Source organism: Trichosurus vulpecula, chromosome 2 (genome assembly GCF_011100635.1).
Source record: "Trichosurus vulpecula isolate mTriVul1 chromosome 2, mTriVul1.pri, whole genome shotgun sequence".
NCBI classification, from domain to species: Eukaryota; Metazoa; Chordata; class Mammalia; order Diprotodontia; family Phalangeridae; genus Trichosurus; species Trichosurus vulpecula.
In genome coordinates, this window is record NC_050574.1 from 377,885,824 (window position 1) to 377,898,286 (window position 12,463).

At 37.4% G+C, this 12,463-nt stretch overlaps 1 protein-coding gene and 1 pseudogene across 2 annotated transcripts in view; one reads left to right on the forward strand and one right to left on the reverse strand.

Annotated features, from left to right (window-relative positions):
• WDR4 (WD repeat domain 4) overlaps positions 1 to 12,463 on the reverse strand; it is a 51,100-nt gene that overhangs the window by 23,048 nt on the left and 15,589 nt on the right. For both annotated transcript variants that reach the window (XM_036747487.1, XM_036747486.1), the window contains exon 5: positions 6,588 to 6,700. In XM_036747487.1, coding sequence (XP_036603382.1) covers positions 6,588 to 6,700 — 113 coding nt within the window. The remainder of the gene's footprint in view (positions 1 to 6,587; positions 6,701 to 12,463) is intronic.
• Positions 3,709 to 4,749, forward strand: LOC118839980 (annotated as a pseudogene).

Genomic DNA, 12,463 nt, shown 5'->3' on the forward strand with positions numbered 1-12,463 from the left:
CTATGTGGTGCAGTAAGTAGAGCACCAGCCATGGAGTCAGGAGGACTTGAGTTCAAATCCAGCCTCAGACACTTGACATACTTACTAGCTGTGTGACCTTGGGCAAGTCACTTAACCCCAATTGCCCTGCCTTTCCCCCCCCAAAAAAAATACCTAAAAAACCTCAAAACTCTAATATTGGGGGACTTCAATTGACCCATCTCAGGCCTAAGAAAGAAGAAAGAAGGATCTGAACAGAATTTCAGAACAGTTAGATATGACAGACCTCTGGAGAATAGTGAATGGGAACAGAAAGGAATATTATTCACCATTACTGGCATCGAAAATCTTATAGGAAAAGTTAAGAGCTCAGGGAGGAAGCAGTAAAACTCTAGTATTGGAGAAATTCAACTGACCCATCTCAGGACTATAAAAATCTAAGCAAACAATAAGAAAGAGGTTAAAGACCTGAACAGCAGATCAACATAGTGAGCCCGTAAATAAAAAAACTGGAAAACCAAAAAACTAAAAACCTCCAATTAAAAATAGAAACAGAAATCCTGAAAACCAAAGATGAGATTAAGCAAATTGAAAACAAAAATTCCTATTAAAGAAAACTAGGAATTGTTTTTTAAAAAGCAATAAAAAAGATAAGCTACTAGATAATTTAATTTAAAGAGATGAAATTACCAGTATAAAAAATACTGGTTACAATTCTCAGTATAAAAAAATTCAAAAGGTAAATTCAAAACCAATCAAGATAAAATTTTAAAAAATTTTTGGAGTCATTTTGTCCAATTACGTGGCAATAACACCAACAATCTAAATAATATGAATATTTACAAAAATATAAATTACCAAAGTTAACAGAACAGAAGCAAAACTTAAAATAACCCTATTTTAGACAAAAAAATAGAACAAACCAAAAACGAACTCCCAAAGAGAAAACTCCAGGATTCTGTAGATTTAAAAGCAAATTCTACCAAATATTTAAAGAATATTTCATTATAATACTACATAAACTGCTTGAAAAAACAGGTAATGAAGGAATCTTATCAAATTCCTTCAATGATACAAATATGGCCTTGATACCTAAACCAGGCAGAGTCAAAACAAAGAAAGAAAACTACAGAGCAATTTCTCTAATGAATACCTATGCAAAAAAGTTAAGCTTTCTGATTATGATTCCCGTCAAAAATACTAAAAAACACAGGAAAAAAATGGAACTTTCCTTAAAATGATTTGTCTAAAACCAAGAGCAAGCATTATCTGTAATAGAGGCAAACTAGAAGTCTTTATAATAAGATAAGGGGTGACTCAAAGCTGACCATTATCACCATTATTATTCAATACTGTAACAGAAATGCTAGCTATAGCAATAAGAAAAATAAAATGGAGGAATAAGCATAGGCAAAGAAGAAACAAAACTTTCATTTTTGCAGATGATGTTAGCTTACTTAGAGAACCCTAAAGACTAAAAAAAAGCTCATTGAAAAACTTTAGCAAAGTTGCAGGACATAATATAAACTCACATAAGTCATCGGCATTTCTATCCAACAAAAACCAGGAGAGAAAGATAGAAAAAGAATTCACATAAAATAACTACTGAGAATAGAAAGCACTTGGGAGTTTACTTGCCAAGAAACACACAGGAAGTATAGGAGCACAATTTTAAAACTCTCTTCATACAAAGACAGATCTAAAAAATTGGAGAAATATTAATTGCTACAATGCATAAGTTGAAGCAATATAATAAAAATGACAATACTACCTAAATGAATTTGCTTGTTCTGGGCCAAACTAATCAAGCTACCAAAGAATTGCCTTATAGAGCTAGAAAAAATAATAAAAATTCATCTGGAGGAACAAAACGTCAAGAACATCAAGGAAATCAATTAAAAAAAAAAAGGAAGGGGGCCTAGACCTCACATTATACTACAAAATGCAATGCCAAAACAATTTTGTACTGGGTAAGAAATAAAGAGGCTGATTAGTACAGATGATTAGAGACTGATGAGTAGGAACACAACATACAGAAGAAAATGAGCTCAGTACCCTAGTGTTCCATAAATTCAACAATCTCTTATTACTGCAAGAAAGCACTGGTCAACAAACTGCTGAGAAAGGAGAGAATTTCTGGTAACATGGTGGAATAAGACAGGAAATATGGGGCTCTCCTAAATTCTCGCACAAAGAAGATAAAATACCACCTCAAAGTGAACTTCAAGCAGCAGAAATAATTTAAAAAGTCAGGGTAAAGCAGTTGTTCTCCTCAGACAACTTCAGAGGACCTCAGGAAAGACTTGATCTCCCCATCTGAGGTTTGGCCAGACTGAAGTCCAAACATCTCCAGGCAGACTCCACTGCATCAACGAACAAGAAGCCCTAGGCAACTGGGGAAGGAAGGAGGTGATGGGGGGCAGGGGGCAGGGAAGGGAAGGGAAGTAGCCATGGTTTCAACAACTTTCACCTCACAGACAGCATGAGGACGGGACAGCTGAAATGGAGAAGACTGAAGGACTCTCCACTGTGGTTATATGCCAGGCTCAGGTATACAGACATGTGGGACAAGAATTAAGCACCCACCCCCTGAGTGCAGTAGCAAAGGGGCAGAGACTCTGCTGACTTTGGGCATGTGAAGGACAGCAAAATCCCTGATTTTGGTTCCGGGGCAGAGGAGTAAGCTAAAGTTTGCAGCCATGGGAGGGACTTCAGAGAGAACAAGCGCATCTGTGGTGAGAGCATGGCTGGGGGCCTTAGCCATGGCTCAGGAACAAGAAAGACTGCCCGAGGTCAGGCACAGAAAGAGCTCAGAAAGCAACAGTACAAAAACCTGAAGCCTTAAGCATCATCCCCCACACTTCAGGACTAAAACATGACTATAAAAATGAATCAGTTTAAAAAAATTAGTAAGCAAAGGAGAGAGAACCCAATCATCATAGATAGCTACTATAGGGATAGAAAAGATCTGGGTTCATACTCATTAGGCAGTGGAGTTAAAAAAAGCACTCCTACAAAGAAAAATGTCAAATGGTCACAAGCCCAAAAAGAGTTCCCAAGAAGAAAACTCACAGGAACATCATAGCAAAGTTTTAAAGTTCCAAAGCCAATGTGATAGAGGATTAGTTGGACTCCTATTCCACTCTGGAAAGCAATTTGGGATGATGCCCCAACATCTGTTCAACTGTGTCTGGTGATTATTAAACTTTGACTTAGCAATATTGCTATTAGGTCTAGACGCCAAAGAGATTAAAGAAAAAGGAAAAGCACTCCATATGTACAAAATGTACATAGCAACTCTCTTGGGGTATGCCCACAAACTGGGGAATGGCCGAACAAATTATGGCATATGTAGGCAATGGAACACTGTTGTGCTATAAGAATGAAGAAGGGAATGGTTTCAGAAAAACCTGAGAAGACTTATATGAAATGATGTAAAGTGAATTGAGCAGAAGCAGGACAATATATACTTTACCAGCAATATTGTAAAGGTCATCAACTTTGAAAAACTTAAGAGACGAGGTGCTCTTGGATGGTGTGCAGGGGCACCCCCCACTCCTGGGTCTAGGATGCTCCCAGAGAGCAAGAGATTTCATGGAGACAAATTTAAGGAAAATTAACTCTGGAGAATGCAGAAAATTCATCAGTCAAGTGAACTTTCATGCAATTGGAAACTGAGTATGTCAGTAATAGGAGACTGCTGAAATCTGTAGTACATACATTTAAGAAATGGATTGGGACCAACAAGAATTGAATCCTAAAGTTATCACTGCTGTTAAGAAAGCCAAACTAAAATCAATAAAGGAAGTTCTGCACCTTTCTGGACCAGATTTGCAAAGACTAACAAAACTGTCCAGCATTGATATCCAGAATTTATTGAAAGCAGTCTCATTAGCACTAAGAAACAACTGTGTTCTGACAGTACTTCACATGTAACAACAGAAAGAGGAATTCCCAACACACCATAAGAAACTGGGCTTTGGCTGCTCAGTACTTAACAGACTTTTAAGAGGTGGTCTCCCCCTGGAGCGAATCACAGAGCTTGCTGGACAGAGTTCAGCTGGGAAGACTCAGATTGGCCTGCAGCTCTCCCTCTGTGTGCAGTACCTTTATGAGTATGGAGGACTAGAGTCAGGTGTGATCTACATTTGTACAGAGGATGTTTTCCCAGACAAGCGTTTGCTGCAGCTTATAGCTATACAGCATCAACTGAGGACAGATGTTGCTGGGGATATCATCAAGAAAATTAAATTTGGCAACTCTATCTTCACTGAGCATGCAGCAGACATAGGTATATTGTTTGAATGCATTACTAAGAGGGTTCCCATCTTGCTATCTCAAGGAATGATCCAACTGATCATCACTGACTTCATTGCTGCTGTTTCGCTGTGAATTTGGCATCCAGCATTCCATTACAAAAGCCAAATATTTACAGACCCTTGGAGCAAAGTTGCACCACTGCTTAATAGCAGTGGATTCCAGAGCCCAGTATTGTGCATTAATCAGGTAACAGGTATAGTATAGAGGAAGCTTGCTGGCACTAATCTGGATGTACTTGAGAGAGTTTCTCCAGCACTTGGAATAACCTGGTCCAATCAACTACTAATGAGGCTGATGGTCAGTCACCCACCCTGTGAGTTTTCCAGAAATACAGATGCCTCAGCTACTGGATCCGTTGTTAAGACACCGAGCGTTATTTTTCCGCCCCATTTGCCCCAGTCCTGTTGTCACTACACAGTCAATGCAGAGGGTGTAAAAGGAGCACAGTAAGGCAATTACTAGTTACAGCAATTTAAAGTGCAGGAGAAATGATACATTCCATGAAAACCTTTATTAATCTGCAGTTTATTTAAAATATATATATACATATATGCCTATGTGTACATACCACTAAGTCCTATTTTCAAATAAAGTATTAACACTGAAAAAAAAAAAACTTTGGAAAACTTAGTCACTCTAATCAACAAAACAAATGACCAACCACAATTCCAAAGAACTTATGATCAAACATGCTACCACCTTCAGGTAGAGAGGTGGTGGACTCAGAGAGCAAAGTGAAGCAAATTTTCTTCTCTTTTTCTTTCTTTTCTGGAACCATAACTAATATGTTGACATAGTTTGCATGACTATATATATTTACAATGTTTTAGGGGAACTTTTTGCCTTCTCAATGCATAGAGGAGCCAGGGAGAGAGGAGAGAAAAATTTGAAACTGAAAATAAAATAAAATGGATTTAAAAAAAAAAAAACATTAGGCAAATCATGCAAATTCAGATTAATCAACAGGAATTTCAAAATTTTATAACTAACTCCCTAATTCCTTTTATTACATCAAATATAATACTTTAAAACAGTTTCCAGTAAATTAAACTAAAAGCTTTTCCCTGGGAAGCTTTAATTAAAAATCTGTCCAAGAATAGGTGAACAGAAATGCCTTCTTTAAACATCAAAACTCAGAGAATTAAAGATAAAATTGTTCTTATGGAGGGAGGGAGGGAAAAAGGGAGAGAGACAGAGAGAAACACATTTCCAACTTAACAAATCCAGTTGACGCAATAATGACCAACCACCACTGCAGAAGACCACTGAGGATGAGTATTACCCAACTCCTGACAGAGAAGTGATGAAAGCAAGATGCAGAATAAGACACGCATTTCTTTAAAAACCCAATATGAGAATTTGTCTTGCTTGACCAGGCATGCTTGTCGCAAGGATTTTTTTTTTAAATAATAGGAGGATACGAGGGGAAAGAAACTAAATGCACGTTAAGGGAAAAGGAATAAAATTAAAATAAAATTAAGCACAAACTGAAAAAAAGCAATTCCTTAGTTCAGAGAGTCAATTCTTAACAATTAAAAATATTAAGCTATTTCTTGTCCCCTAAGTACCTGTAAATGATATAAGGGAATCTCTACACCTACAAATTATGTAGTCATCCTCCTGAAACCAAAACTTCATCAAAAACACCAGTTTCAAACTGATAACTAAATAAATTAGAACAGCCACTCAGTAGCCTCCTTCATGGTCACTGCAGGTAAACTGTATTTTGCCTTATGTCAAAAATTACTGGATTTTGTTCTAATAGGACATTATTTAATCAAATAAACTCTCTCTAAAAGACATGGTTAATTAACATAAACGAACAGCAAGTACCACTAATTTCAGAAGAAACCCAAAGCGATACTTACTGCCCACTGATGGGACTTATCCACACGAACTGGAAGGCTAAGTTTCAATGTGGTGAAGCTGATAAGGATTAAACAAAAACTAGCAAACTGGTTCATGACATAAATACTGTAGTTTCCTTGGACAATAAAAGTAATGATTCATACATGAATTATGATCAAATAAAACCAATGTGGTGTTTGCCTTGAAGAGAACAGACCTGTGTTCAGTTCTCAGCTCTAGTATTTAGTAGCTGTGCAACCTTGTGCAGGTCACTTAAGTCGTATGATCTTTACTTTCCTTTACCAGCAAAATAAGGATAAAACTATTTATATTACCTACTTCACAGTGTTATGATGAAAGCACTTGACAAACTGTACAACATTATATAAATGTGAAATATTATTACAACTACCATCAAATGTGAAGGACAATTTACTTACTCAGTATGACCCAAGCAGAAAGATTCTATGTTGTGTGGTGCTGCAAACAAACTAACACGGATTTTCTCATCTCTGTCAGCTGTGAGAATATAACGGTCATCAGGACTCATGGCCTCCATGAAAAGAAAAAAAATTCATTTCACATAAATTCATTTATCCAAAACTATTGACTTCTTACCAAGCAACAAGATAACAGTTTAAAATAGCAAGCTGGCTTCTCTTTCTCTCACTTCTGAATACAGGTCACCCCCAAAATATGTCCTTCATCCATCTCCTGTAAATCTCTTCACTCTCTCCCTAGATGATTCCACCTATTCCTAAAGTTTCCATCATCATTTATATTCAGAAAACTCCCAAAACTACATCAATCAATCCAGCATTTTTCTTTTAGCTTTTATTATGTGCCTGGCACTGTGTTCAGCAGTGGAGATACAAAGAAATTAAACTAGGTCCTGCCTTTTAAGAGCAATCCTCATTCTCTCTCCCACCTCCACCCCGTAAAAGGGTAGGGAAACATTTCCACACTCTCCATCACCTCTCTATCAGCCTCTATCATCATGAGTCTTCTGGAATTGTGAGTGGTCATTCCACTGATCATTTCCCAAGTCTTTCAAGGTTGTCCTTGTAATATTGTCTCTGTATAAACTATTTCGTTTTGTCCCACTTCACTGCATCAGTGCATGCAAGTTTTCCCATGCTTCTCTGAAACCACCCCTTCATCATTTCTCATGTCACAATAGTACTCCATCACATTGATTAACACCATAACTTGTTCAGCCTTTCCCCAACTGGTCAGCATCCCCTTACTTTCCAATTCTTAATACCTTTGTATATACTTAGAGCTTATTTTGTTTAGGACTAATTCCTCTTTTAATCTAACTTTCCTTTCCCTTCTTTCTCTCCTGTTTCCCTATTGAGTGAAACGTATTTTTATACCCAACTTGTGTATATTCTCCAGTATTTTAACAAGTTCAAACGAAAGTGAGGTTCATGCATTGTCCAATCCCCCCACTCCTTCCTTGTTTGCATAGTCGTCTTGCGCACCCAAACTATGTGAGATAATTCTTCTTACTTTTCCTCTCCCTTTGCCCCATCCCTGAAACATACTGCTTTTCCTGTCCCTTTCCATTCTTCTTTTAATATCAAAACATAACAAATCTACTCCCAGGTTGTCTGTATTTTAAACTCCCTCTATATTCCCACATAATGATAGGATTCTGAAGGGACACATGTATCATCTCCTTATATTTGAATGTAAACAGTTTATCCTTATCATTTTTCATTCATGTTTACCTTTTTATAGTTCTCTTAAACCTTACATATGTATTTAAAAGATTATACGCAGCTCTAATCTTTTCAACAGGTATATATGGAAATCTTCCATTTAAGATCCATTTTTTCCCCTAAAGAATTATACTCGGTTTTGCTGGGCAAGTTATTCTTGGTGGTAAGCTTCTATCTTTTACTTTCTAGGATTATTCTTAGCTCTCCAATCCTTTATTTTGGTGCCTGCTAAATTTTGTGTGATCCTAACTATGTTTCCTGGCACTTGAATTCTTTCTGGATGCTTGCAGTCATTTTTTTCTTTGGCCTGGAAGCTCTGGATATTAGGTACAATGTTCCTGGGAGTTCACTCTGAGGTTTCTTTCAGCCGGTGACTGGGGATTCTATTTCCACTTTGTCCTCTAGTTCTAAGACATTGGGGCAGTTTTTTTTTTAATTTCTTGAAATAAAATATGTAGGCTCTTTTTCTTTTTTCATCATCACTTTCAGGTAGTCCAATAATTCTTAATTTTTTTCTCTTCAACCCACTTTCAAGGTGCATTGTTTTAGAAAAGAAATACCTTATGAGCACAATAACTTCAGAAAAACCTGGGAAGACTTCTATGAACTGATGCTGAGTAAGGGGAGCAAAACCAGGAGAACATTGCACACAGTTACAGCCACACTATACAATGACTAACTTTGATAGACTTGGCACTTCTCAGCAATGCAAGGTTCTAAGACAACTACAAAAGGCTCATGATGGAAAATGCTATCTACATCCAGGGAAAAAATTATGGAGTCTGAAAGCAGATGAAAGCATACTAGCTCTCTCTCTTTTTTGTTTTGTTTCTTCTTTCTCGTGGTTCATTCCATTGGTTATAATTCTTTATTACATGACTAATGTGAAAGTTTAATGTGAATGTATACGTAGGGTCTATATCAGATTGCATGCCACCTTGGTGAGGGGGGAGAAAACCTGGAACTCAAAAGCTTGTAGAACTGAATGCTGTAAACTAAAAATAAATTAATTAAAAAGAAAAGAGATACCTCACACTTTCTTTTACCTTTCAGGATTTTTTTTTACTTTATTTAATATTTCTTGTTGTTTTACAGAGTCATTAATTTCCATTTGTTCCATCCCAATTTCAGGAAGTTTGTTCCTTGGGTAAGGTGCACATATCTTGTGCCAAGATGTTATTTCTGTTTTCAATTTTTATCGTACAGAAGAACTCTAACATAATCATTTTATTTAAGAATATATTTTAAGTTTCAAAAAACCCTCGTGCTTCATCTCTTCCAGGAATTCTAATTAAACTTGTGTCCGAGCTATATTTTTCTTTGAAACTTAGTAGGTATGCTGGAATCATTCTCTTCTTCTGGGAATATGTCTTGAGTGTCCCTGTGATCACAATAGCTCTTTATATGGTGGGTTTTTTTTGGTTTGCTCTTTTCTCCAACCTACTTCCTTACTTTGGAACCTACATACTTCTGGTGAGAATGTCTAGGGCTTTCTCAGGTTACTAAATGTTGATTTATTCCAGGATTAGGTTGCTGACCTGAAAACTCTTAGTGCCCCCAAAGTAGTCTGACCCAGCGCAAAGTCTGATCACTGCCCTCCTGGTCTGGATTCTTCAATTTCCTCACCTAAGCAACACAAGTAAGGTCTTGCCCTAGCTGGAGTTCCAGTAAAGTATTGCTGGACTCAGCCACTATCAGCTAGAAAGCTCTGCTGTTTCAGAGTAACAGAACTGTAGAGTCCACTTTGGTCTGATATGCCAGCCCTAGTTATTCCCTTGAAGGCTTCAGACTAGGCTGGAGGTTGTAATTGAGACCTTGCTCATTTTCTGGGGTCACAATCACACAGCTCTTGCTTGCCTCTCAAAATTGTTCCTTGCTTGATACACAGACTAGGGTCTGCCACCACTCCTAATCCTAAAACATCACCCTTCATTCTGCCTTGGATCTTTGATCTGGAATTGGGTATTGAGAAGCAAAGCTGCCAACTGGCATTTATTTCTGACCCACACAAGGCTGGGCTCCTCTTTGCTGGATTTTGAACCTGTTTTTGCTCTGGTGCATAGTCCTGGCCCTGTTTAGGTCCTGGGCAGGAATCCTGTGGGTGGCCCTGTCTCCCAGCTACACCTTGTCCCCAGGCCTCACTGTCTACTTCCCTGTGTTCAAACAGACTGGAAAAATCATTCAACTGAGTCATTCTTATTACTTCCTCTAGTTTAATGCCTGGCTCAGTCTTCTGCTCTCCTTCAACTTTTGCTCTTCTGTTTTCCTTTCCTCTTGTGTTTTTAGGGCTATCCATGCTGATATCCTGAAAACATTCTAACATCTCAATTTTAGAGTCTCCTCAACTCTACTATATCTACTATGCCTGAGCTAAGCACAGGTCCAAATCTGACATCTATCATTTTCCCAGAGCCTCTCTGAGACCCAAATTCCAACAACAGAAATGACCCTTGACTGCAGTGCCACCAATACAGCTGTGCTTTGAACCACCATGTCAGAGAACTAAAGAAAAGAGGGAACAAGACAGAGTGTGAGGGAACTGGGTGGCACTCCAATAAGCCAAATGGAAAGAGTCCCAACATCCAGATGGGACTGTCACACCGCCCCCTCCTCAACAATTACTTGAGGCAGAGACCTACAAAGGTGAACCATGAAATGCCAAGCATGTGAGAAGAGTGAGATGCTTAGAGAATCAGCCCCTCAGGAAAAACACCATCAGATAGAAGGAAGTAAGAAAGTGAGAAGATAGGGAAAAATAAGGAAGAAAAGTCTGAAATTACCGAAGATCTCAGAAAAAAGAAAATTCAAACACTCTGAATACAAGCAAATACATCAACAGGGAAAATATTAACAATAGAAGAAAATATGGCCTCCAGATCTAGCAAATGAGTTCAGGAATTTTTGAATATTATAAAACAAAGGAAAACTATCCAACACTTGATGAGAAAGAGGACCCTGTGGAATTTAAGGAGAACAAGGAGCCACAACATGCTGTACCTAAGTGATTTAAAGGAGTAAGGAGTTTTAAAAGCAGAACTTATGGCCTACACAACAGAATAGAGGGGAGAATAGAAAAATTAGCGTCTGAGATGGCAAGTCTCACCAAAGAAACAAATGAGAACAACTGATCAAAAATATAAGTACATGGAAGTGGAAGGCAATTGAGAAGAGGAGGAAAATATAATAATATTAAAAGGAAATTGCTCTCTAACCAAGCAAAACATACCAATCTTGAAGACACAATGTGTAGAGACAGGATGTGTAGAGAGAAGCTAAGCACTATTTCCCAGAACACAACTCAAAAAAACTAACACCATAATGCTAGAAATAATACACCCCAACTGTCCGCAACTCCTGAATATTGAAAATGAATGCCAACTGAAAGAGTTCATAGATTACCTCCAGAAAACAACCCAAGGTTGCAAACTCCAAGAAAAACAGTGGTTAAATTTAGCAATTCATTTCAGAAGCAGTAAGTTCTGCAAACAACCAGGAGAAAGACTTTCAAATACAAAAGAAAGGAAATTCAAATATAAGACTATTCTGAACCAACCAGAAAACAGCAGGAGTTAATAGAGTAAGGTGTTTCAAAAAGATATAGCTTAGAATGCAAACCAGGATGATCAACCCCACAAATCTGAACTTAACTATAAATGAAAAAATATGGACAACTGAAACATTCTTTTAAAAGGGGGAGAGGGGACATGGGGGGCATTTGAAACACTCAGAAAGAAACCTAGAACTTAAAGGAACATATGATTCTCAAAAACTCAGATAAGAGAAATGCAAGAAGGGTGAAGGAATGTAGAAGCCAAGGAAAAGCAACAGCAAGAAAGGGGTTTACAGAGACTTTTCTGAAGGTAAAACTCTAAAAGTAATAGACTTAAATTTACCTCAATTTTCAAATCCAGATAAAACAAAAAGGAAATGAAGAACCAGAACAAAGACCTCTGAAGATCACAAAATAGAAGTGGAAAAGAGCATACATATTTCTTATGTGTTTAAGGTACCTTTTTAAAAAAACTAGGTATAAAAAGAAAACCTCTCTAACAAATGCAGAAAAACAGAAATATTAAAACACATCTAACCAAGAACTTCTTCATACTGCAAGATCACTGCAGCCCTTGAAGTCACCCAACATTATCTTCTACTCCTAGGGCCCCTCTGAAGGATTAGAAGGTAGAGAGCTCCTCCCAGAACTTCCATGTAAGGAAAACCCTCAAGTGCCTTCCCTCCGTCTTCTAGCTTCCCTTGGTGTTTTGCCTTCCCTCATTATAGTGTAAGTACTTTGAAGGAAGGGACTGTTTTTCATATTTGTAACTCTCAGGTATTTGTATGCTAAGCACTAAGCACACTGTATGCTACGTAGTAGTCTTTTAATAAATGCTTATTGACTGACCTCTTTTAACAGATCACAATGCAATTAAAAATACATTCAAAAACTTGTGGAACTGAGTGTTGTAAACTAAAAATAAAAAATAAATTTATTTGAAAAAAATACATTCAAAAGGCCACTGCAGAAACAATTAAAATGAACTAGAGAATAAATAACTTAATCCTAAAAAATGAGTGAGTCAGAGAACAAGTCATAG